This window comes from Chanos chanos, chromosome 2 (genome assembly GCF_902362185.1).
Source record: "Chanos chanos chromosome 2, fChaCha1.1, whole genome shotgun sequence".
In the NCBI taxonomy this organism is placed as follows: domain Eukaryota; kingdom Metazoa; phylum Chordata; class Actinopteri; order Gonorynchiformes; family Chanidae; genus Chanos; species Chanos chanos.
Window position 1 is genome coordinate 18,212,834 of NC_044496.1, and position 27,261 is coordinate 18,240,094.

The window sequence follows — 27,261 nt, forward strand, 5'->3', positions numbered from 1 at the left end:
AAGTGTTTAATGTATTTACAGTGTACTTATATGTCTGCAAACTGTCATCTAAGAAGTTTATGTAAGATAAAATGAAGTTGTGATCTGCGGAATGTTACAAAGAGTTACTTGCTTTTTCTCTGCTGCAACATTTGAGAGTTTGGCTTTCTTAGCACTAGTCCTGTGCTTTGTCTCATGTGAACTTAACTTCTCTAGGGCACAGTTCTACTTGAATGAGAAGTACTTTGTCAGTTGTGTTGTGAAACATTTCAGGAAAAACTTTACTTCCAATCAATATCCTTTCACAGTTTACTTTTGCTTCCTCATTGATTCACAAGTTATGGCTTGCCACTGTTGCAAAACTGGAACTATTTGGCTTGCATTATCCCACTCATCACTGCCATGCTAGACAACGCAGTTCACAAACATTTTTAGTGTTTGCAAAGAACTTGAGCTCCTTGGGTTCATAATGGAGTTCATAGTTGTCCCTGTTTTAATTCACATGATATATGGGAAAGATAATCTGAGTGTGTTTAGAAAAGCAGAATTTGTTCATTATTCATTGTAAAGTTTACTTGGAAAAGGCAATATGACTGAATGTTGAGCAAAATGAGGTTTTGGTCTTGATGTGGAATTGTGCAGGGACACTGCATTCGATGTGTTACCTCTATTAGAGCAATGATTTAATGGTCCAATATATTTCCAGTACCGTGGACTGTGTTTTTACAGCTGTACATCTTTTGAACAACTCAATGAAAATATTCAGACTCTGTGGAAGTTTAACAGCCACATACTTTAAAACTATGTTAAAATATCTAAAGTATCCAAAATGAAAGTTTTATCAGATGCTCATTTCTGTATTTTTGTGTCAATATGTATATTGAATAGTTATAAATTATTCCTTCAAATTTTACAGTACTGCCCATCCCAATTTGGATACACGACCATTTAGAAGATCAAGCAGACACATTTAACGTAAAAAATACTGACGGAAGATCTAATGATAGCACATTTAATGATTGTATTGTTTTGGGAGCATTGGTTGTTTCAGCAAACATATTTTAGCTTTGGCACTTAAATCTGTTTCCAATCATATCAAAAACAGTTGTTAATCTCCATATTACTAAAGAGAAAAAAACTATGATGAGAACAAGAAGAGCAGGAAGCCTTGCAGGCTCATGACCAGGGTTTTGTTTGATTTAACAGATCACTGTGTACAGTCTGGCTAGAGCTTTAATGGGGCTTTTGTGGTACACTGTTTTCCACAGAAGACAGCAGCAGAACATAAGAGGCTGTATTTCTTATATACAGAGGAGAAGGACAGACTGCAGAAGTCAGAAAAAGCTTTAAGAGTTGGACAGACTGCTGGCTAGATTAAAATGAAGATGCATGATTTTACAGTCTTCTGAAACAGGAAATAGCTGACAGAAGGAATGCTGTTTCTCCCCTCATCTGTCTCTGTAGGCCTGTGCTCAACCACTGGTTGGCTGAGTACTTCACACAACAACTTCCTGTAAACAAGCTGCATGTGCACCAAGAGGTCTTGTCTACCTCTGATCTTAGCAGATTTCACTCTGACCAGCAAATAAACACAAACATGCCTTTCAACTGAGCGAGGGCAAGTTAAGATGGAAGTTTTTTTTTTTTTTTTTAGTGTAAAACTGTTTTTCCAATTGAACACTTCTGTTACTTTGACCTTTAGTTTCAGGAGAGGACAGCTAAGTGTAAGCTGCATGGACAATAGGGCTGAGAGACAGCATATAAATATGTCTCTCAGATAGAGGACAAGATGCTGGAGCTGTTTTTAAACAAGAGTGACTGCGATCTTTAAAGTGAATTTTGTGATGAAGAGATTCATTGTTCAGATCTACTGTATCTGGGAACAGCATGAATTCACTTTCTGAGAGTGCATTAATTAAAATTTGAGCTCATGAAATACATCAACAAATGTTATTATAGCCAGCCCCCGCAGAGCTGAAAACAGAACTGAAATCAGAACTAAAAACAGTCCTTGTGCTTAGGTTGAAAAAAAAAAGCTAGAATATCAGAGCTAAAATAGCAGTCTTTCATTTTCAAGGTGAAATCTTCATGGGGAAAAACAATCACTTTTTATGTAGGCCTACCCACGTGAAAGTTTGTTTATCTCAGCATTCTTAGCAAACAGAAACTGAGACCATATCACATCTTACAATACACAATAATTCATTATCCTAAGCACCACTGGCCTGAGACTGCACTTTGTAAATCCCTAGATCTCAATGTGATTTTATTATTAAAAGATTTAATTCAGAGTTTAAACATGCTCAGTACTGATACTTTTCCTTGTTAAGAGTTTTGTGTCACTGGTCATGTATGAGCTCAGTTTAAAAAAAAAAAAAGGTCAGCAATCGTTATTTTATGATGTACTGCATCTATACAGAGGGTAGTGAGATCATTGATCAGATATTTGAGATTGAACTTCCATTGTGAGGGTCAGAGTCCGTATTTATAAAGGTTTTAGCCAAATGTTTACTGTACAAATTGACATGTGCTGTTTCAGGGGTGAAACATCCAGTTGAAGTACAGAGAGTTTTGTTGTGCTCATTTTTAGGATAAAAGTTTGAGTTACAGGCAATGTTTGATGTCACCTTTTGTCACCTTTTTTTTGCCTACTTCACACTTTTATTGATTTGATTTAGTGATTATGATTGTAATTATTTGTGATTTCTAAATTCCAAAGGAAATAAACTAAATGGAGAATGCTACTGCTTTATTAACACATAGATATCACTATGATAAAAGTATTGTGTTTAGATATGTTCATACTATTGTCAATTAGTAATGCCTTAGTCAGTAATGCCTTAGTCAAAAACCCTCACCCCATGGTTTGGAAAAACTTGACAGATCATTCAGATTAAAAAGTAAATTAAACATACCACAGAACTACAGGTAGTACATAGAGGTGGTGTTCTTTTTTTAAATTTTGTTTCGTGTTTATTAAATGTTTATATTGATTCCATGTGTGTTTTAGGTGAGAGGACAGACAGAGGGAGAGGATGACTGCCAACAAGAGCTCAAAGGCTTCTCCCCAAACAGGAGGGGGTAAAGTACCACCAGAGATTTCAGACAGGTAAGAACTGCCCCTTTTTGAGGCCTGCTGGGGGTTGAGAGGTTGGAGGGGGTTGTGTAATGTAATTTGGTCTGTGATAGAGGCCATGAAAATAGAAAACTGGATTGTTTGAGTTTCAGTACACGTGGTTACTCCTGAGTATCCAGCTTTGCTATAAGTATTTGTAACACGTGGGTAATATTCTTCACAACAAATGGATGACTTAAAAAAAAATCAGGGCCGTCTCTTCACTTGAAAATTATTGTCAGTCACTGATAAACTCTAAACAACCATAATATGATTTTTTTTTTTTAAAAAAAAAATTAGTTCTGAGGTTTTTTTTAATGGAACAGCACTGTGAAAAAATTCCATTTATGACCTTTTGAGTAGAACCTTGCACCGTGTTGATATGTATAGGGAGTCTTCACCACTAGCTTTAAGTAACAAATTCTTGTATACACAAGGCAATAACTTTCATTTTATAATGTAGAATTATAGAATGAGATGAACTGTAGGATCACTGCTTTAATTATTCACAAATGGTACACTTCTTTTAACTGCTAAAGCATTCATAACTGGCCACATTAAATGGACTAACTCTGAACCCAAGCCTGATTTGACAACATCGCAGTAAGACTGGCTGTAAAACATGTAGTGGAAAGACATGGGTATAAAATGTATAACTAGAGATCAGTTATGTAACTTGTGCTCCCAGGATTTACATCTGGCATAACAATTCTATTTTAAATGCTTTTGCTCATCTCCAGTGTCAGTTACTGCAGCTGTTCATGGTCTAATCCTGGAGGGGTTGAAATATATACTAAAATTATTGCCTTCTCAGAGACTGTCACAGAGAATGTACATCTTGAGAGAATGTTAAAAATGTTCTCTGCTGATATTTAAGACCTCAGCCTGTTAGATAGATGCTGGACAGGGAAGAGGCAAAGAAAGGCCATAAATTTTGTAGGATGCAGAGGAGCATATTTGGTTGACATGTAATAAAATAATAATGAAAAGTGTTATTCTCTCAGATTAAACATTTTTATTTTATGTATGGCTGAATTATCACCATCCTGAAAACTGGCACTCTGTCTGCCATGGGTCTTTTGATCTGTGTTACAGTACCTCTCTTCCTCCCCTTGTTCCCTCATCATGGTTTGGTCTTCATACAGGAAATAGCCTGTGGCTGACATGCCCTCAAGACCTTGGAAGAGTCAGACTATCACTGGCACCTTGTTCTGCCTATGTGTGGCCAAATACCGCTGAGTTTGCCCAGCTCTTTGGCTTGTTTTTACTGGCTTTGACCATAAAGTCTAAGACCCTCCTCAGACCACAGGCACATACAATTGTATGAGAGAATTCTGCACTTAATGTTTTCTTTTTCTGAAAAGGAACTCGCATGAGCTTAATATTGCAGGCCAGTGAGTTTTTATGACTTCTGGACACATAGCTGAAGCTTGTCTAGAAGTATTTTTAAACATGCAGTGTTATTCTATGTCTGATTGAATTTAAAACTGATATAAGGTTCTGGTTTGATACTTGTCTGCAGTGGAATTTCAAATATATCTTTGAGTTGATCAATAAATATCGACAGGTGTGTTTTGTTGTTGAAATTATTATAGGACTGACTTTGACACCATACCCAAACATAATTAAATTTTTGCACTCTGAAATGATTAAATACAGTGATCATTTGGTGGTTGGAAAGGTTTTTGAGCCAGGCCTTTGGACTAGCGATAGTTTATATGAGTTCTCTACGTGGGCAGTATAGTTTTTAATCTTTTACTTGAGGAAGCCCTTGCAGAGTTGTCCCAGTGCTCGGCCTTCCCATGTTACCTGCACTCAGGTGCTGAGCTATTTCCCCACCCTAAAGGGAAGGGCATCATTGTGAGGTGTTAACTGATCTGTTCTAACCTGCACTGTGTATCATAATTCTGGCACTCTCCCAGTGTACACTTGTTGTTCTGCTGCCATAACATCAGATCTGCCTGCCTGAGTTTCACCAAGGTGTGGGCCAAGTCGAGTGCCAGTTCCTGGAATATCATGAGCAATGGAGAGTTTAAAAATGGATGGGAAAATTGTTTGTCTTTCTGAGGAAATGATATAAGACCAACAGAATCTGTAAATTTGAAGAGGTTGCCACACACCTCCTGGATCATTTGGTATAGGACAAATAACAAAGAGTTAGCTGTGAGGGGTGACAAAAGGTAGGATCCTTTGTTTGTTCAATGTTTTCCCATGGTTTTGTGTGGGGTCTACATAAATTCTGCTCAAATCATTTTTAATTATGTGGAGAAATCCACACATGCATTTTACTGAGCCATTGTATTTGCTTTGGCTTGTAATTTGACCCTGTTCTGCCGGAGTTATGTCAGATTACTGGGGTACTTTCCACTGGATATTTGCAGTGAGTTTGCCAAATTATCCGAAACCCATTTCTGTGTTCTAAATTTGATGCTTTGTGTTCTGAATTTCTCACCTAAAGTTTTTTAGTTTCTGTTTCTCTCAGCAGTGAAATTACCAAAGTCCTATGCCACTGAGATAACTGTTGCTGTTTTACACATAACTTCATATACCATCCAAATAATTTGGTAGACTTGGATTGCAAACATATATATATATATATCTATATCTTTCTATCTATATACCTATATATAGATAGATAGATAGATATAGATATAGATATATAGTTATAAAGATATAGATATATACATAGATATCTATATCTATATCTATATCTATATCTATATCTATATATCTATATATATATCTATATATATATATATATATATATATACACACACACACACACACACACACACACTATGAGAAGAGTTAGTAGACTTTCTCATCAATGGACTGTTTCTTGTTTCTTCTTGGCTGTTTTTGTTCTCAGAGAAGAACCTGAATATGCGACACAAGACATGCTGTTCAAGAGTGACTAACTATCCTTTCACTCTTGCTTCAGGTGCCAGTCTGTTTCCTCAGCTTCAGTTCTTTCTGCTGTGACAGAACAAAGTCACTCTCACCCTAGTGACAGTGAGGACTCCAGTAAGCAGAGCAAGAACGCCAAAGCTGAACCAAAGCTCCCAATCCAGAGCAACTGGAGTCAAAAGACTGCCAGCCTGCGCAGCGGCTCCTCACTGTCTCAAGATTTTGAGTCTCAAAGCAGACTCGTAAAGTCCAGGAGTATTGGGTGCCTGGACAAGAAACTATCTATCTGCAGGGCTAATATAGGAAGCCAAGAACAAAAAGAGAACCAGCCACAGGTGGGGGCCCCAACTGGAGATGGACTAAACACAACAGCTCTCAGCTGTACCACCCTCTCCTTGGGACCCCTGTCAAACTACAGCCATAGTCGCACTCTCTCCCTTACCCGCGCAGGCATCTGCACGCCTTCCGCTACCATACGCAAAAAGATCTCAGAATGGGAGTGTCGGAAGGGGGCTCTGCCTAGGATGAGCCTTTGTCTGGAGAAGAGGTCTGCAGGTGAGCGTGTGGGTGGTTCCGAAGGTTGTCCAAGCTTCCTGCCCTCACCTTGCAGCGAAAAGTCCTTTGACTTTAAGGGTGTACGGAGGATGAGTACAGCTTTTTCTGAATGTTCTTACACGGAGACAGAGGAGGAGGAAGGGGTTTCAGATCGAGAATCGGTGGGGCATTTTCAGAAGAAGGCCGCAAAGACAGAGTCATCTGCAGCCTTCCTGCGCTCTCTGTCTGCTCGAAAAGAGACCTCTGCCGTCTTAAACAGAATACAGAAGATTGAGCAGGCTTTGAAAGAGAGTCCCACACAAACCCCACCTCAGTATCTTAGCAACTGTTATGGATTGGACAAAATGAGGCAAAAGTCTTTCTCTATAAGTAAGAGCGAGGACTTAGATAGTGCATGTGCCAGCAAGCGGAGTAGCATCTGCTCCGTGACCACTGAGCCGGACATGTCTCCAGGGTTGGATAAACTCACCAAACTCAGGCAAAGGTTCAGTGTGAGCTCCATCAGGTCAGAAAGCCCAGAGCGATCGACCAAACAGAGCCCAGGTGGCGCTTCAGTCAACCCTCTGCCTAAGCCTAAACGCACCTTTGAGTATGAGGCCAACCGGAGCCATAAAGGCTTGTCATCAAGCAATGGACTACCTCTCACCTCTGAATCTCCACCCCCACTGCCCTCAACTCCTGCCCCAACCGTGACACGGCAGCAGAAGACAGATGGAAGCTCCCATAAGAGGATTCGAGACAGGTAAGGAGCAAAACTACTTTTCATATTTTGTCAAATGTATTTATCATCTGTGTAGCAAAACACATAAGTGCTTTAGAAGCAGTTGCATGTATTTGTTATGTGTGAGAAACTGTGTACATATTCCGTGGCATGTACATATAGCACATAATGTGCATTTACACACTAGAAAGGGATAATAATAATAATAATAATAATAATGATAATTGCTGCTATATCTGTGAAAACGAATACCATGTTTAATTATACACAATCAAAAGGGATACTGTAAACTCAGAACAATAGTAGACCCAAGACAGAGCCCTATGGGATTTTGAAGGTGGTCTTAGATTTTTCTTAGGTGTGGTCTTCTGAGTATAAAAATCTGATCAGACTGAAACCATTTTATTACTGTCACAGAAAGGCATACCTACATGCATTAATGATCAATAAAATTTTTGTGATCAACAGTGTCAAAGCCCACCCATCAAGTAGATCAGAAACAGAGACCTTGTTGGCATCAGTGAGGAATCTATCACAGTAAAAATATGAAAAAGCAATGACTTTGTATACTCCCTTTTTGTTCCCCATCAGAAAGAGTTCATTTATTTTCCATGGAAACTAAAATATATAAAACATAACCTGGGAATATTGTAAAGGGTAATGATCTCTGGCCAAGCACTGGCTCTGATGATGGAGCTCTAGACTTTGAATTATAGCCTTTTGTTTCTGGTTACAAAGTACTTCACAGACTGACCTCAACCTTTTCAGAGAGTCTTATGTTACAAACAGATTCAGTTCCACGGAGAGAAGAATTTTTTGTTCGGTATTTGTTGGCAAGTGGGGGATTAGATTCAGTCTATTGCTAGTTTTCATGAGGCAGTGTTGTCCCCCCCTATTAAGTAATAATATTTTTGGCATCCAATTAGATTATCCTGTCAAGATCTCGGTGTGTGAATTTTTCAGTCTTGTGTCTCTTCTGTGTTGATTGTATGTGATTTGCTGTGTGCAAACTATTGAGACGTAAGTCCAATGATTTGTGCTCTCCCTTGCTCTAAACCACTTTAAACTCACATTGTAACAGAGACACTGTGAGAGCAACTATTATAATCAGGAAAACACTTACATCTCTAATCATGGTTCCCGTCTGGAACTGTAAAACTAAAGCTGTAGAAACTGTATTCTGTCTCTCCAGTGGCATTTCAGTAACTTCCAAGTCCTGTTGTCCTTCGTCCAAATAAATTCCACCGATATTCCACTGAGCGCTGTAACATGTCATATGAGAAAATTACTGAAGTGTTACAGTAAACCCAGAGGTTTTGCCCATCTCTCCTCTTCATGCTGATGGAATACTGTTAAGCAATTATACTCTCATGGCCCCTTGGAGCACTTGTTTATGGATCTCATTCCTTATAGCCTCTTGGATTTGCTTAAGGGAAGAGGTTGTTTAGCCTTGTCATTGACTGCACAGACAAGGCAGGCTCTCATGTTGTATGCGGAGGGGAAACTATGTATTTGCATCTGAGTCCCTATTTAAAATTCCTGTGGCTACTACAGATTCAATTGTTTAGTGGCAATTGCAACTATTTTTGTACCTTTTTGGCACATTTGCAAAGACGCATGCTTTCATGCTGTTATGAGCCTAAACACACACACACACACACACACAAACACATTTATATCCTAGTGGGGACTTCCCATTGTCTTCAATTTTACCATAACTACAGATTAATACTTTAACCCTAGCTGTAGCCATAAACATAGCCTAAGATATTTTAGTACTTTTTGTTTTAACAATAAACTGCAATGTCTTTTTTAAAACAGGTTTTCCCCAATGGGAATCAGCAAATGTCCCTGCTAGGTTCCCACTTGTCAGATATTTATATCCTCATGGCCACAAGAACCCAAACCACACGCACAGACACAGACACAGACACACACTCACACACACTCTCACTCACGCACACACACACACACACACACACACACACACACACACACACACACACACACACACACAGTGGAAGTGGAAATTGCTCTCCAGTTGGAATTTATGTTACTGACGGCAGAATATGACTGCAGTAGCTTTTCTTACTTCTTGTTTTAGTTGGCAGCCTCACAGAAAAGAGAGATGTATATGGGGCCCTTGAATCCTGTGAGTTGGCTGTCGTCTGCTCAGGTGGTCCATCATGATTGTAATCAGACAGCAGAGAATGTCAGGACTGAGCCAGATCAATTGGACCTTTCACCGATTATCATACATTTTCATAACTGCGCTCACTCTTTCTCTATCTGTTCTCCTTTAGGGAATCATGTGAATCAGAAGATGCTGCCAGCCTGCCCTCCTCCTACCCCTCTTCACCCACAGAAAATGGAACAGAGAACCAAAGTCGTCCCAGCTCCAAAAGCACATTAGAGGAGAATGCCTATGAGGACATAGTTGGTAAGAAAAGCACATGAGATCAAAGGCAAAAAAGTTGCTTGCCTTTTTCCTTTTGTGGTTGGCAATACTATGAAAACATGACATATGGTTTCAGTCTCACTACCTAGCAACTTTACTGGCTTTGGACGCAGAATGTTAGTCCAAGATTAAATTACTAAGGATGTTAATGTTGATCATTTTGGTTAATGCAAACATGTTTCATGTAAGGTGTAAATGACAGAAAAAAAGAAGAAAAGAAGTAATCGGAGAGCAGAAACAAAATCCTTCCGTAACATGTAGGTCCTGATGTTGATTATTCCATAGCTTGGAAGAATTTGCCACAGTTAAAATTTTTATAACATCCTCTGAAATGTCTAAAATACCCATGGAATTTTATACTTGTGTGGAATATATTTTAGTTTTTGCTGAAAGAACTTTACACTCCTGTGACCTGTTGTGCTTTTCCTATAATTGTGAATTGTTTTAGGGGGTGATAATTGTCTTTAAATGATGCTCTGTATAATACAGGCTTCATTTAAGTCTTGCACGTTACCTGCCATCTTTAAAGAATTAGGCGCTGCTCTTTTTTCTGGAATGTTTTGCTTTTTTGTGGAAAAAATCTGTCCTTTGTCAAAGGTTTTGATATTCAGTGATAGTGTACTGAAAACATTACCGTTAGAGAAGGGTATATTTATTTACCTTTCTGCTGATGAAACACCAGCACACACTATCGACATTATGCTAAATTTCTTTGTGGCTGGATGCGGGCTAGAGCTGGTGTAAGATTCATGGCCTGGGGGCCGACAAGTGGTGACAGTGTCTATGTGTCTCACTTCATGACCATCTGTAGATCTTAGCCCTGCCACTTATGTGATTTGGCTGTGAGACTCAAAAAAGAGGCACTAAAGAGAGAATGGAGAGCTTGGTGAATGGAGAGATGACAAGGTTCAAACAGATGAGGTAACAGTATTTTAGAACTATTTTCCTTTGGAATAGTTTTTTTTTCTGTCATTATAAATAAACTAGGGCTGCGAGCTTTGGGCATCGTACCAAAAAAAGTGAGTAGTGTTATTTCAGAAATGATGACCAGTGGTTCACAACAGTGCATGAACACACAGCCGTTGGGGACCAATGTGACTCTCGCTGTACCTAAACAAAGCCTCCATTGTTCACCGAACACCTCGGGTGTGGGATTGGCATGTCAGTTTGCAGAATTTTGTGAATGCTGATTAGTTCCAGAGAAATATATTGCCTCAGTGTGCAGCTAGCAGTCCCTGATGATCTCGCTCTAGTGTGAAATAGCTGGCTCTGATAAAGGCATGCAATGCTGGTTTCCTGAAACACCAGGCTGTGGTTTGCAGGCCAGATGTTCTGTTTTAATGGCAGTCATAGAAATGGGAGATAAGCCATTATTTTATCCTCTTTTGCTCATATTTCACTCTGCACTTCTGAGTCTCATGGTTTGAGTCAGACCCCAACAAAAATGTCAGAGAATCTATTGGCCTGCTGCTGACTACACACGTTTGATTGTCTTGTGATGAAGACACTTCAAGTTCTTGTTGGTGTGAAAATGTCAGTCAAGGTTTTTTTCTGCCGTGACTGGACATGTAAGGCTGTTAATAGGTTTTAGTGTCATGAATAAGAACTTACCTCTTTTTGTGTATTCTTGAGGATCTGTATGTAGTTCAATATGTAGCCATGTTAAATTGGTTCTTCCTCAAGATGGGCCACAGCTGTGCTTGTATTGAACAATTAGATCTCAGTAATGAAACACTACCATTGTGCCTCAGGCCTTCTCATTGAGCACATTAGTTAAGTGGTGAAGGATCAGCCAAATTGCTGTTGCAGATGTAACTATACTACATTTGCTAGGACATAAATCTCCAGCTTCTGGAGTCTGTCGATGTTAAACACTAAAATGTGGTTTCTACACATGCAAATTCATTTCCCATATTCATAACACTTACCTCAAATGTTATTAAACTGTAGCTTCACTTGCTGTCATGGAATCAATTAACTTTTTCTTCTCTCTCTCTCTCTTTTTTAAATACAGCTCATCTGGAGATGCCTGTGCTGTTATAATTCTCCTATGCTTTTAAAAATAAGGAGGTTGATTGGGCCCCACAGTAATTAAGCTGGACAAGCTCATTGTGTCTGAGTGACTTTCCAGTAACCAAATTTATTGTGCCCTCTAAACGACTTAAAAATGTATGTTACTCTTTGTAGTTTTCATAGAGAATTTATACTTGCTTTGTCTTTAAACTTTGTAATTTGTGCTCAGCCTCTTCTTCCTATCTGTTGTGTAAACAGAAATGCAAACACAGTGTGTATGTGTGTGAATGAGGTGTGCCCACTCTCCCTTTGTTATTTGGATTTGTGTAAGTAGAGCGGTTGATTAGTACCCTCAGCACAGCAGTGGCTCAGAGCCGTATCATTTGCCCAGCATGCTGTTATTATATTGCTTTATGTCAGGGTCTTGTGCAGTACTTATGGCTCACTCAGACCCTCTGATTGTGTCTGTGGGCTCTAATGACGGATAAGAATGCTCTACAATCCACCTCTGGATGCCAGCCTAACCTGGAAAAGCTCTTACAATGAAACTTTTCTCTTTTACATGTTAAGGGTGTTGTATGTTGACTCAGTTGTTTGAACAGTCATGGTTTTGGTTTTTGTAAGGCTGTTTTGGGAAATGTCACAATTTGTTTTCTGAAGGAATCCACCAGCTTCCTGATTTCTTCATTCTCCATTAATTTACTTTGCCTGCTGATCCTCGTGGTCTCACAGTATGGCCAAATGTAGATCATATGTCGCAATGGACTTGATCCACTGTGTTACACAATTAGCAGTTGTGTCTGGTAGGTTTGAGCTGCGGTCAACATATCTTTAGTTTTATGTTTCTCTCATTCATTCCCTTAACTAAATCTCAGCTGAAGTCATCTCATTGTGGTGTGTGCTATTACCAGCTTGTTTTGGGGATATGAAAATTTGTTGAGAGTGCTGAGTCTGAAGTTATGAAGCAATAACGGCCCTTAATTTGCTCGTTTTCATAAATGGTTTATGACTCCCATTATAAGCAACATTACATTCACTTTATTTTGTTAGAACCACAGGGAATGTCTCTGGAATGTTTTCAGAGAGGTGATCTGCTGATGCCTTAGACAATTATTCAGCCATCATGAACAAACTGCACACTGTTATCTTGGCTCATCTTTTTCCATTATCCTAGAGACAGAGTACGGTCGGAGGTCCCCCGTCCAAAAGAAAGTGTTTTTATAGACAATACTCTTGAGTTTTTAGTCAGACAGCGGCGTGTGCTCCAAAACTCTGCATGACTCATCTGCCGTGAGCTCTTAGCTGCAGCCCCACTGGGTGCGTCTCGGCCCCCCACTCCCCACCACTCTCTTCAACCCCCCCCCCCCCCCCCCTTTATCCCCCTTCTCTCTTTAACAAGACATGTTACTTTCTTCCTTGTAAGTCAGCCTTTGAACAGCTGTTGTTTGGTTTTAGTCTGAGCTGCTCTCCCCCTCACTTCTGCTCACAGAGTCTATGAAAGAAAATCCATACGAGGATGTGGACCTGAAGGGCCGGAATTTAGGCCGAAAGTCCCGTCTGTTACCTGAGAGGTCTTGTGACTCACTTAACAGGATATGGACCCCGCAGGACAGGAGGCTAAATGCACCTCCCCAGGTAATTCATTTGTAATGGTGAATACCGGTGTATTTCTGTCTGTTATAAATCATCCAGCCACAACGACTGTCTACAAAAGTGCACAATGTTCTGGCTTGACGAAGATTTTTTTTCTGCACCAATACTGCATGTTTTTTTTTTTCTTCTGTAAGCTTACATAATGTGTCTGGTGTCCCTTTGAATTGACATATTGTTGGAATAATTACTCGGTCTCAAGTTCTATCAAAACTCTACACAAGGGGGTTTTTTTATCGGTCCATGCCTGACTTCTTGTCATTGGTCCAGAACTGTAACGCTTATTATGTAAAAGTTGGCCGTACGCATCTCCGGTGACCTCTATTCATATTCGTGTTGGCTCTTCTCCTCAGCTGCCTTCCAAACCCAGCAGCCAGTCTCTGCGCCTCCCAAGCCCCTGCGACAGAAACAGCCGTCGCTCATCCCGCTTAGCCAAGAGGCTCAGCCACGATGACATGTTGCTTATGCCCCCACTGGGCGTGTCCGCCTCTTCCTGTACTCTGCTGGATGACAGCCTAAGCAGTGCCAGCGACACGCTGGCCTCTCGCAGACAGAGGAGGGTACCCAAGGTGGGCTACAAACAAATTTGCTCCAACATTTTTACATGTATAGAGCGTACCCTGCAAAGTTAAAACCCAGCAATGAAGTCCATTTTTAGAAGCTTTTTTTTTACCAAACAGCCATGTGCAAATCATGTGCAAACCAAAAAATTCAGCTGAGAGGAAGAAACCATTTGTAATAATATGGCCAATGTTAAAACAGGTCATGGCAGTGAAAGCTCTGCACTAGCGCTGAGATCAGCCTCAGGAAATAGAGGGAGTTTTTTGCAATGCTGTGAAACTGTTTTACTGCCTGGTTCTTTTCCTGCAGAGTCAGGCATCTCTGTTTCTCCTGTGAAATTTCTCATGTGGTACAGTTCTTTTCAATGCTTATAAATATATTTACTTGGTTTAAGTGAGGGAGGTGGGGGGGTAATAAATGTGAGAATGATTGCAAGTTTAAGTTATTGCTACAAACAGCGCAGTGCTCTTTGTTCAGGCCTTTAGGGTAGCGAGGGAAATATTTTTGTTCCACTGTTTTTGGAAGCCTTACACAATAGCGCAGGTCTGACCCATCACTGGTTTTACTGAATATGAACACGGTTAAGCAGTTACAGTCAATAGTATTACTTAAACACTATCTAAATAACAGTTTTGAAACATTTGACTTCTGTCTTTGAAATACTCTGAGGAGACTGTTTCTCTTTGAAATCAATGGTTGGTAATTTTTGTGTACAGCTGGTTCAAAGAATAAATTCTATCTACTGTACAAAGAGAGGAAAGAAGAGGCTAAAGAAGCTCTCACTATCAAGTATTGAGACTGCATCTCTGAGAGGTAAGTCCCCTCTCTTATGTCAAAGCTCCTTACATGTGTCACACTTGTCACATCATGTGTCACTAAGCTTCAGTTGCTGGCATGTCCATGGTTGTGTAAACTGTCCTTTGGTCTCAAACAGAATGGTTCTTTTGTCCAAACTTTGTTTTTGCAGATGACAACAGCGAGAGCGAAAGTGACTCTGACGACAGGTTCAAAGGTGAGGGGTCATCACGTGTAGTAGAAGGTTTCTCTTGGTGTTAAATATTTTACCATATCTGTATTGTTCTGTGTCCTTATTCCAAAGATGTAACAGACGTACTACATCTTGCCCTTTGTGACAAATTAACATTGAGGCACAGGCCAGAGGTCATTGTGAAAGAACGCATTTTTTCCCCCATAATATCTCAAATGACTTCAGACTTTTTTGTATATTCCCCTTTTATTGCATAATTGAAAAAACAAAATACAGAAAAGTAGTTCATTCATTGATTTACGTCCAATGTGAATGTATCCACATGTCAGTAGATTTTAGTTTATTTACTGTTGGATGTGTATATGCCTTAGTTGTAGTGATATGTGCTGTTGTCTGTATTCTTACTAAGTCTCTGTGCTCTCAGCCCACACTCAGAGGCTGCTCAAGCTGCAGTCCCTCTTGCGTCGAGCACCTAGCTACCGCACGCTGGAGCTACAGCTCATTGAGTGGCAGGAGAGGGAGCTCTTTGAGTACTTTGTGGTTGTCTCCCTAAAGAAAAAGCCCTCCAAGAACTCCTACACCCCTGAGGTCACTTACCAGTTCCCCAAGGTAAAGAAATCCTACTGAATCCAGAACTATATCCAGAACTACAGAATAGAGTTACTTTATACATTTACTTTCGAAGACAAGTCCACAGATGGATTTGGTTTTAGACTTTGATGTGGGGCCTTCTATGTTTTCTTGCCTCAGGGCCATCTGAAGTATAAAACTGAGTAATAAAATATTGAAGTTTGATGGTTAATTATAAGTAGCCAACTAATCATTAATAGCCTTGGTTCATACAGTCAGTTGCTTGTTTGTTTGGATAAAAGGAAGAGTGTTATTTAAATTCATATAATGGCATTAGGGCTATTATACTCAAAGAATCAGATACAGAGATAGGAACTGAGGGGCTTGTATCCAGGATCTCGTGGTTTTAATGATAGTAAGTGGTATGGTCAGGAAACCGTTGCCATGGTGTTAAGGTATTTAATTACACAGAAAACTGTTTTAATTAGCTAAGATTTGGTTCAGTGATTGTGTCCCTTGGGAAGCTGAGATATGTTGGCCCTCTGCCCGAGCAAGGGTCAACTCTATGACGTCATAGCCCTGAGCTGGAATGGAGGAGCAGTGGTGACAAAGGGAGGGAACATGAGCCAAATGACCCAGTGTGGGAGAGGACTGTTCTTGACATATTTCACATAGTTAAAGGGGTCTATAGGGACTCAATAAAGTGGAGCTATCTTAGTATTTGAATGTCTGAGTGTATGAAATGACTGACTGGAGTACGACTTTCTTTGAACAGCTGGAGAGACCCACCAAGCAGATGAGAGAGGCTGAGCAACGTCTCAAAGCCATCCCTCAGTTCTGCTTCCCAGACGCTAAGGACTGGAGCCCTGTGTCTGAGTACAGCAGGTATCACCCTCCCAATCTGCTAACCCAGCACTCAAACCACGTCCACTACTGATATAATCACATTCACAGCTGAATGTGGAGTCTGCTCGTGGTAATGAATCATGCCGTCATTTATTCATCTTGTATATTGGAACTGAAAAACATATTCAGCTATAAATAATCAAAAACAGTTGCATTTTTCAGAAATGGTCGATTGTGTACGTTTTTGGACAGATGGAATATGCAAAAAATATGAAAACTGGCTAAAATATACCATTATGAACTTAAACCTGCAAAAGGACACGCTTTGATTCTAATTAGATTATGGGGGCAAACTAAAACCGAAATTAAAACCTGAATGATTGTCTTTCACTTCAGTTGCCCATCTTGCTCAGATCTGCTCCACAAAAATCCAGTTCAACTATGTGATTGATTCTAATCTTCCTGTTGTAGTGCTAAGGTTTCTTAAAAACACTCTCTGGCTTTGAACACTTTGCCTTAATCCTCCGATCTGAATGTGGGCCTAAATGCGATGAGGGCTTTGTTTTATTTGGTGTAGTGAAACCTTCTCTTTTATGCTGACTGGAGAGGATGGCAGCAGGCGATTTGGATACTGCAGACGGCTACTGGTAAGTCTGCAGCCACATGCTACTCTACCATGTGGAACTCTGTTTGTTTGCATGACTTTGATGTGTTTTTCCCCACTGAAACCTTATATAACACATGTTGCGTCATGGATCACAGTAATAATTACATGCTAAACACATGAATATAGTTTTAATGACAACTGGTCAGCCACTTGTATGAGAGTTTGGCTCCTTTCTCCCTTTTTGCTCCATGGCGACAAAGCCCGTAAACATGTCTCCTTCTGTTTAATGAGATTTTCTCAGGACATGAATGAAACAGAGACCTTGAAACAGTTGTCACAGAAGAAAGCAATTCTGCAGTAAATTTTGTATTCTTTGGAGTTTTATGGCAATTCCTACTTTTGGTTAGCATAATTTAGGTGCTCTGGTGTGTGAATTTCGATGTCTTGTTTTTGAGTGCTCCACTTGCATGTCCGCGTATTCTCTGTGAATGTGAAATTAGGTGTTTGTATATTATGCTGTTTATGTTTATAACTTTGTTGTTATTGTTTCTGTGTGTGTTTAGCAACTTGAATATTTAAATTCTTCATTTTTCTTAGCACATTTCTGAATATGAATCCTTTCTAGATGGCTCTAAAAAATGAGGTATCTTAACTTTGTACCCTGAGTAGAGGAAGTCTAGGGCCTGGCATGAGAGCAGCATTCCTAAGGATTTCAGGCCAGTTCCACATGCTTGATTTAATCATCCGTTTGTAAAAGGCAGCAGAGAAAATTGCATACCTAATATGGACAAGTGGAATGGGGATTCTTTACAAAGGGATTTTACGAAGCTTTTAACCACGTTGAAAACTCAGTCTTCCTCAAGCTGGTGTTTCAGTCTCAGTTTAGTGTCAGAATATGTTAAAAACATTAGGTTTTTATCAGTTCATAAATATTTCCAAGATCAATGAAGTTTAAATGGACTCTTTTAATGGATGACTCTGTCTCCACAGTTTAAGTAGAATCTTTAACATGTCAATTTTCACAGCGTGATGCTCTCATTCAAGCTCACCTACAGACTTTTGATGTGGCTTTCCTGTTTTAAAGCAGCAATATCTAACTTAGTCTGTAACTAAGAGTCAAAGAGTCATTTTCTTTCTCTTATTTAAAAGTACCAAGGTTCGAGTGAATGTCTCCCTTTGTTGGTACATGCTTTTTCAGGTAAATGTGTGGTTTAAAGAAAATAAAATAAAAAAAAATAAATAAAAATCTGTCTTTGCAGCCAAGTGGGAAAGGACCTCGCCTTCCTGAGGTATATTGTGTCATCAGCAGGCTGGGCTGTTTCGACCTGTTTTCTAAGGTGAGCCTGTGCTTGCTCATGCAGCCATTGCAGAAAGTCCCACGGGACCGTCAGACATCTCTTCACTTTTCACAGTCTGGAAAAGCCAGAGTCTTATTGGAGTCAGGCCAGCGCTGGCATCAGAGGGCATTTTGTTGAACATAAACCTTATTTCAATCTTTTCTTTGCTCTGCTTTTCCAGTGTAATTGTTTTCGTAACTTCCACTTTAGTCATGTTAATGTGAAACAGAGATTACATTGTTTTTGGGCTCTTTAGTCATGTGTAAGTCACCATTAATCATAGGCTGTATGAGGGCAGCATTTCAGGAGAGTGAAGCAAGTTAAAGTGAGAGCTTCTTACTCCCATCCATCTCTATTTTTATTATGCAGGAGGCCAGTAATAAAGAGCTGATTTGACATTTTTAACTAGACATAAGAATGAAACCATACTGCAGCATCTCCTTATTCTGAGGCCCTCTTCCAAGAGCTCTGTTTTGTACAAGAGAAGCTAATCTGATGGACTGAAATGAACCTCTTTTGTATGCAGTTGTTGAAAATCCCTTCTTAATTCCCTTCTCTCTCAGTAGGGAGATGGTTTATGTTAGTGTTTGTGTTTTAGTGACTAAGCATGTTTGTGGTGTAACACTGAGGTTATATGATCTCACAGGCATGAGTCTCCAGACTCGGTGCAGGACTTGTTATGGAAGTGAAGTAGATCTGTGAAACTTGTAGTTTCTTTGTGTTTAACAAAGCCATGGATAGCTTTTTGATTAAATGAGGTTTTTGCACTTTGTATGATCTACATATAAGACTATAGATGTATTCCATTTGTAAGATATTTAAGGTACAACTTGTTAGATTTTGTGATTGTCAGAGTTTTTGTTCAGCCATTAAGAAGGCTCAGATTTTTGAATCACAAATTTCTTAGTTTCTCAAGGAGAAAAAAAGAAAAGAAAAAAAAAAAACAAGCACCCATCTTCATGAATTTGGAAACATTGGATTGTTTGGGATTTCAGTTCATAAGAAGGCATTGTACCTTTTAGGCAAAAACAAACATATTATCACTCAGTTAAATCCATAACATGTACCAATACAATCTATTATAACGGCATTATGAACAAACAGTGCTCATCTCTTGTGTGTTGAGAAAGATGGTCACTTCTGACTTGTGGGATATCTATGTATAACACAGTCTTTTGAGTATGACTTTGTTTGTTTGTTGTAGATTTTGGATGAGGTGGAGAGGCGGCGAGGAATCTCTGCAGCTCTTGTCTACCCGTTCATGAGGAGTCTGATGGAATCCCCCTTCCCTGCTCCTGGGAAAACTATCAAAGTCAAAACCTTCCTGCCTGGAGCAGGCAATGAGGTCAGTACTCAAAACAAGATAAGCCTTCCCTGAAACAAGGCCGCTGTGACTCAGGATAAGCTTATTTGTGCATAATTTGATGATTATTGGTTTTGGTGTGTGTGTGTTTGTGGCTTTCCCAGGTGATTGAGCTGAGACGACCCATGGATTCCAGACTGGAGCACGTAGATTTTGAGAGTCTCTTTAACTGTCTGAGTGTCCGACAGGTGGTGCGTGTTTTTGCCTCACTGCTCCTGGAGCGCAGAGTCATCTTTGTGGCTGATAAGCTGAGGTGAGGTCTCCAGAATTGGATAATAACCTTTCTCTGATGTCACTTCATTTATATTAGTTTGTATCGTTCTTTCGTCTCACGTAGGAACTGTAGCAAAAAGCAAGAGAAGGCTGAAGTTCTCTTTTGTCAGTGAAATGAACCTTTTGTTCCATTTTTACATATTAACTGAAAGGCCACTGTAAAGACTTAAAAGAAGAAAGTGTATACATTTGATACACACTTCAAAGCTGTATGTGTAATGCACTGTCATCAGGAAACTGGTTTGTCCCAACAAACATCTTGCTACTTAAGACCAAACTTGGTAAACGATTTCCTCAACCGAAGCCATACTAATAAATCATAATGACCACATGAAAAACTCTTTCAGTTTAGGGTTACAACAGATGTTACTAATAATGTCCTAACTCACTTATCACTGTTCTCCACTGTCACTGATTTTTCCATCCATTCTTGCAGGCTCCATAGAATAACATCTGCCTTGTATGTGTAGGATTTAATCTCACACCCCCCATTTTCCCTTTTTTGTATTTACATGCGTCCAGACGTCCAGCTGGCTTTCTTCTACGCAACTATTTTTTTTCAACCTATGTATAAAAAAAGGGAACAGCAGAGTGACCGTTTTTATGCACAAAGGGGGGTGCAAGGCAAAGGTCCCAAATGGTAAATCTGTGATGTTGTGAATGAAATACTGACCACAACTTGAGTGCTGATATTCTTGCCAAGTTGGCTCAGCTCATCTCAAAATGGCCGATTTCATTCGTAATCTGCCCAGTTTGTCATCCACCCAGCACATCTGGCTAATAGCAGCTTTCCACTGTGGTTTTTTTGTGTAGCGTAGGGATAACGGTTTTTACATGTAGGGCACAGCTAAATTAATCAGAGGAGGCATCTCTGACCGCACCCACCGCCACAGCAGTGAGAGCCTCCCCGGAGTGCCCTGTTGACGTGGATCGAGATGTGGGTCATGGTGGTGCCAGGGGGCACGGTCCCAGAATGTTGGGCTGGGGCGGATAAGACGGACAGGTCCCCTGGGGTTTGTGTCCCTCTTGGCGGTTCTGCTTGGTCACGGAATCCTGTGGCAGGCTGTGGGGTCATTAGGGAGCGGGGTATTTGTGAAATTCTAATCTCCACAAATCAGCAGCTTGTTTAAACAAACAGCAGCAGCAGGGGGGACATGGGGTGGGCAGTGACTGTTAGGGGAAAGAATGCACTTCCTGTGTGTGTGGTTCCCCCCTCTCTGATCCATGGCCTTAGTGTCACTGTGTGACTGATGAAACCATTCTCAACCTTGCTGTAACTGATTTTGTCTCTGCTTAAAATAAGCTCTCTGCTACGACGAAATAGTCTATTTAGCAATCACTTACTTAGGAGCAACATCTTCTCTCTTACTGTGAGTTAGACACACAAACAACTAGACTTTCTTTAGTTGACAAAGGCCACCAAAAGTCTACTCTGATTTATTTGAATTAATCTGCTGTTTTCTGCTCCCACCTTGAGCCATAGTAAATGAAGCCCTGGTTATGGGGTAGTGACCTTTTTGCCCAAAGCAGACACATGGTTTGATCTGGTCCTTGTTCAAAACAGGATGGGTGGTAATTGGGTGTTTCTTAGGCTGACACGGACTAACTTGTGATCTGATTTTAGAGCATCAGTGTAGCCGTGTGTCCGCAGGGATTTACAGCTGAAATCCAGCCCCCAAGCACGTTGCTAGCAAAACATGATGTATGACTCAGAAAACTCAGCCCATGTTAGAGTCTCACAGAAAGAAAACTCAGCCCATGTTAGGTAATTTGTGTCAGAGGATTTTGTGGTTTTCTCTAAACCCTTTATATGTTCCAGCATTTATATACTTGTGAGGAAAAGGTACCTCATCTCTGTACATTTTCCATTCATTGACAATCAAAAGAATCCTGAATCTGAATCTGAATCTGTTACTGTTTTCATTAGGTAAGTAATTGTCCCAGGAAGTCACACACCCAGCCAGACAGTTACTGTTAAACGTAGCCAACCTGGTGAGTCAGCTCTGAAGAACAGCTCTGATGCCTAATGAGATAAATCCATTAGTTAGAAAATGGACTGTGTCATATAGTGATTACCTAACTTGGCTTAACATGATGTCATTGTTCTCTTGTTTCTGTTTACCTGGGTTATGTACGGTGTATCCTTCACATGTTGTTAGGGATTAACAAAGATGATAACAAAGGGTTAACCTGCTGCTGCTGTGTTAGCTATTTTTAACCTGCCTTACTGTGTCTAAATTGCTTTCCCTGCTTCAGATACCTGGCCAAGAAGCGATTGTGACCGTAGATGATTGCCTTTTCTTTAGAGTGAATGTAATGCCTCCTTATCATTAAGAAACTAATCTGTTGTGCTTTTTCAGAGAGAGAGAGAGAGAGAGAGAGAGAGAGAGAGCAAATAGCTGTGAAATATGTTGCTACCTGTCATGTCCAGAGAGACCACCAGTGAGGCGTTTTGCTGCCCAGAATCTCTCTTACTCACACACACACACACAAACCTGTTATCAACACCTTTTAGTATATACTGTAGGTCTTTTTTGTCTGTATGTGTCAGAAGTGGCTTAAACAATATTTTAAAGAGTCATGGCAATAAAGCTACATGGAATGGAGCTGAGAGAGACAGAGACAGAGGGAGAAAGAGAGAGGGCATTGTCATGGTGTATCTATAAACTACGTATGTAGTTGTCTTTCCATGGTACAAGCTGTTTTTCCTCACTGAGGGGGCAAAATTAATGCCATCTCTCATTACTGAAAAACACAGGTCCTCATGTCGGACAATGCTGGCATCATTAACTTTTCAATTGTCAGACCTTTAACAATATCTAACAGGCTGTTCTATCTATTACATCTCACTGTGTGATGTGGCACATGGAACCATTACAAAACATCTCTTAAAGAAAAAAAAAGATTCAGACTAATTTTACTAGAGGCCAAGCAACTGATATTCCCGTTACTCGTACAAAAGCTGCCCTCAGGAGTCCCTTAACTCAGTCTGGACGCTGTTGAAGATAGAATCAGAGTGTATGAATTTTGGCTCCGGAGGGAACCCTCTGTTCTCACTTAGAGCAGCTTCCAGGGAGTCAGAGTCTGTGTGTGCAACAGTTTGTACAGGTTTTTTTTTTTAAACATCTTTAGTGCAAAGTGTCAGTCTGTTGTACTGCTGTGTACTTTGCTTGTGTGTGCATGTGAGTGAAGGAATGTGGAATTAGAGTGTGAAATACGTGACAGAATGGGCATCTTTTAATAGTCGCTCAAGACTCCAGCTGTGTCATTACCCTTACGGTGCAAACGCCTTTGAGTAACAGTCCTCCCCTCTCATTTTGCCTCTTTGACCCTGTGTGCTGACACCAGCACTTCCTCTCTCTCTGTCTCTCTCTCTGTCTCACATGCACACACACACACACACACACACACACACACACTCAAAGATAGCTGTGTCTCTGAAGATACCCAAACAGATTTCATTTCTCTAAATGGGACACACACAGAACATTGCAGAAGCTGGCCAGACGTGTGTACTGGTATACAGTCTACATGCTGGAATAGGCCTGGAGTTGGACCTTCTTGGCATTCTCTAATTGCATCCATGTATGCTCAAGCCTTAGCCAAGAACTTCACTCACAACAGTCTCCAAGTGCAGAGTGCACAGTTAAAACCATAACAGCTTTCTGTCCATTAAATCTGACTCCTGAGGGTTTCTCATGACATAAAAGCGAGGTGAAGCGTCATTTGGACTGTGGATTGCGATGTTGGTTTTGCATTCCATCTTCATCTTTTCCCATGAGTGTATGCCTCAGAGGCCAAAGCTGAGTTGGTATCAGCTATCATTCTCTCTGTCTAGCCTATGGCTACACTTTTAAAATGTCTTCTACTCCCTGTCCGAACATGTCAGACAGTGAAAGCAGGAGACATTCACATCTCCTTTGATCAATTTAATGCTGTTATGAATAAAAATGATCTTCAACTACCATTTAAACCTTCTGTGCTGAGTTTGCTCAAGAATCCTCTCATTTGTATTATAGTTGTAGTTTTGGCATTTGAGTTTTTGAATTTTTGAGTTTTGGCATTCGAATTTTTGAAGTCTGTTGGCTACTTTTCTGTCCGCATTCTAGTTTCCAAAGTGAGATGAGACTCAACACAAGATGGGACAGGATCAAGGTTTAACAGAGAAAGCTTTGTTGCTGGTTCAGTGATTTGGGAGACAAAGCGTTTCTGCAGGGTTCTAGGAAGACAGACAATGTTGTGAATTGGGGATGAGAACTTTTTCATTGCTTGGCACTGTGCTGTTAAGAACAAGACATTGCTGGTTATTAAAAGAGTATTTTATCTCCAGTGCTGTGTTTACATACCACATTTGATCGCTGGTCTCCGTCTTGATCCACATTCATTAATATCTGGAGTCTCTTTGTTTTTCTGATGAGGTTCATGGTTTATTTTTACTCCTTGTGTGTACATGAGCTCTATTTGAGGGGGTGGGGTCACCCACTGTCAACAAGTCTGAGACCGTGAGAAGGACAACATGCAATTTTTGATTTTTCTCTTTGGCCCAGCTGTTCAATTTCACTGACTTTCTGTAAGAGGAGACAGAATTCAGGGCTTTGAACTACTGGATATGCATGCCAAGGCCATTATGGGAGTGAAAACGGATAAGGATGGCTCAGAAAGATGCTGACAATCTGTAATCAGACATGTAGGTGTGATGGTCTAAAACAGCTAAGAACATGTTGGGTGTTACAACGTTAATAGGAGGCTTTAGAATGCAATAGATTCAGCATTTGATTGGATGCCATGGATGAATCTGTCATTCACAGAATTTGCCATCCAAACTGACTTTGCTTTGTAGAAGTTTCACATTTTGTGACAGCCAAGTACCACCAGGCTTTTGTCCTCTCGCATGCAGGTTTTGGTTAGTCTCCAAATCTGACAATAGTGCATTTCAGAATCATCTGGTATATTAATTCTGAACACAATGCTGCATTACATTCTAAGACAAAAGTAACATTTATATGATAAGGAATTCATATGACTTTCTGGTGCCTAGTGAGAATTTTGTGGTTCATCTATAGTCATCAACAGAATTTCATGGACTTCATGAAGTCACTTGATTCTGAACTGTGGAGATTAGCTCAGAGGCCTTTGTTTTGGTGTCTTTTTATAATGTAAGGACTGCCAAAGAGTGAATGCTGGAGTTTTCGTGTATTTATAGACTTGATTGTTCCCTTTGAAAAGGAAGGATAACCCGGCAGATAACTAGAGGTCTAACCTGATTTGTTTAGTAGACGTCTGTGTGATTTGATTTGTGTGTGCGAATGCTAGGTCACTGATCATGCGCTCTCTCTCTCTCTCTCTCTCTCTCTCTGCAGCACTCTCTCCAGCTGTGTTCATGCCGTGGTAGCTCTGCTCTACCCTTTCTCCTGGCAGCACACCTTCATTCCTGTACTGCCGAGCTCCATGGTGGACATTGTCTGCTGCCCGACACCATTCTTAGTAGGCCTGCTCTCAAGCTCACTGCCTAAACTCAAGGAACTGCCTGTGGAAGAGGTACATCCACTTTTCATCGCTTTCTTTTTAAGATCCTAAACACAGCTTCATCTGCCACCCCCCCGCACACACACCTAAGTGAACTTCCCACAGTGATCTGTTTCATTATCTGAGTTATTGTAACAAGATATTTAGAGAGTGACTTGTTGGCTGCTATTTTTGATTAATTATAGGGTTTCTCTGTGAGTTTTCTTCAGACGGTAGCTTATCTGATAAAGTGGGCCATGCCAGCTCAGAAGAACTCCACCCATTTATTTGTTGTTTTCAGGCTTTGCCAGTCCACTCCACTGAACAAGCTTTTTGATGACTACAACAGGCCTTTCAAAAGGAGATGGACTTTGATCCTAAGCCAACTGTTCGATACCTATGATAATAGAAATAATAATCATATATAATCACACATACACATTCATTCTGAGGCACACAGCACACACAAATTTAAACAAAACACGATAACACAAATACATTCTACTTCTTTTAAAATTTATATGATGTTTTTTAATTTATGTGATATTTAGCTGGTCTTTTATTTACCATTTGGTTTTTATACTATGTTTCTATGCTTCTGACCTTAAGTTCTTAATAGAAAATGTTTAAGGCCAAGCTGACTGACCTGCTTCTATAATTGTTACTGTGTGTAGTACTGCTAGTCAAATAAACTGACTGGATGTTGACCTTGTATGTTAAGTTTTCTCACTAAATAAGGGGGAGGAAGACAAGATTCATCTTTCCCACAATAAGAAATTCAAGGAATCAAACAAAAGTATCTTGAGTAGAATAATATACTCAGAAAAAGAGCCAATGGCTTGTGCAGGTCTTTAAAGAGTTGTTGGGTCCTGAATACTTGTTTGGTGTTCCTGGCTGGAGCTCTACTTCCCTGTGCTGAGTGCTTGTGTTCCCAGCTGCTGTGAGGCCAGTGCCAGCATGGCCACAGTATTTGGGTCTTGTTCCTGCTGAGGTTTTGGCTCTCTGAGTTGCTTGGCAGAAGAACTCATCAGTTCTCCTTTAAAAACACTAGTTGGTGATGAATGCACTTGTAAAGTCCATTAGTGGTGACCCTATATGCAGAGGTTGTGTAGAGACCCACCACTTAAAAATGCTTGTCATTGTTAACTCAGGGGGTTTAACAAGCTGTCAGAAATCATCTGCTCTTAATCTCTTCTATGGCTTGCAAAACTTCACAAAGCCCCCTGAAGCCCCCTACATCTGAAACTTATTCACTTTTATTTATTTATTTGTTTTGAAGGTTCGATATATTTGCTCATAAGATTTAAAGCTAGAAATCGCATACTATGTCTTTAAAAGCTACATCTAAGTAACAGATGTCTTCTTATCCTTCTTCTTGTTCCAGGCTTTGATGGTTGACCTTGGAACAGATCGCTTCATCAAACAGGTCAGTCAACGCAACACATGGGTGAAATACATCTTCATACAGAACTATTTTATGAAAATGTGTCAGTTAAGTCTCAAATTAGTAATGGTACTACAGAGTTACATCTCATGTAGTTAGAAAACACAACCGACGTGTGTGGTAACTAAGATTCAGAGAGCTGCCAGAATTCACGGCAGTCTGTCCTGTCATGTCAGGGAATGTTATCATTTACGCACTCTCTGATGGAGATTAATGGAAATGTTCTCTAAATCTGTGTAGATGGATGATGAAGCCTCTCTCTTACCACGGAAACTTCAGGCTGCTCTGGAGCAAGCACTGGAACAGCGTAATGACATCATTAATCAGGACTCAGACAGCGAATCAGATGAAGGTAAAAGGTCAACTGCA

General features: G+C 40.2%; 1 protein-coding gene across 3 annotated transcripts in view; it reads left to right on the plus strand.

Moving 5' to 3' along the window:
* dennd2b (DENN domain containing 2B) overlaps window positions 1-27,261 on the plus strand; it is a 37,665-nt gene that overhangs the window by 8,833 nt on the left and 1,571 nt on the right. For 2 of the 3 annotated variants that reach the window (XM_030793720.1, XM_030793712.1), the window contains exons 2-17: window positions 2,990-3,088; window positions 6,036-7,298; window positions 9,581-9,717; window positions 13,238-13,383; window positions 13,752-13,967; window positions 14,676-14,772; window positions 14,927-14,971; window positions 15,372-15,556; window positions 16,293-16,402; window positions 16,941-17,010; window positions 18,230-18,307; window positions 19,512-19,652; window positions 19,775-19,923; window positions 25,304-25,481; window positions 26,833-26,874; window positions 27,133-27,244. In XM_030793720.1, the coding sequence (XP_030649580.1) occupies window positions 3,015-3,088; window positions 6,036-7,298; window positions 9,581-9,717; window positions 13,238-13,383; window positions 13,752-13,967; window positions 14,676-14,772; window positions 14,927-14,971; window positions 15,372-15,556; window positions 16,293-16,402; window positions 16,941-17,010; window positions 18,230-18,307; window positions 19,512-19,652; window positions 19,775-19,923; window positions 25,304-25,481; window positions 26,833-26,874; window positions 27,133-27,244 (3,043 nt within the window). In that variant the 5' untranslated portion in view covers window positions 2,990-3,014. Of the gene's footprint in view, window positions 1-2,989; window positions 3,089-6,035; window positions 7,299-9,580; window positions 9,718-10,183; window positions 10,187-13,237; window positions 13,384-13,751; window positions 13,968-14,675; window positions 14,773-14,926; window positions 14,972-15,371; window positions 15,557-16,292; window positions 16,403-16,940; window positions 17,011-18,229; window positions 18,308-19,511; window positions 19,653-19,774; window positions 19,924-25,303; window positions 25,482-26,832; window positions 26,875-27,132; window positions 27,245-27,261 lie in introns of all 3 variants that reach the window. The other variant, XM_030793728.1, reaches the window with a different exon arrangement.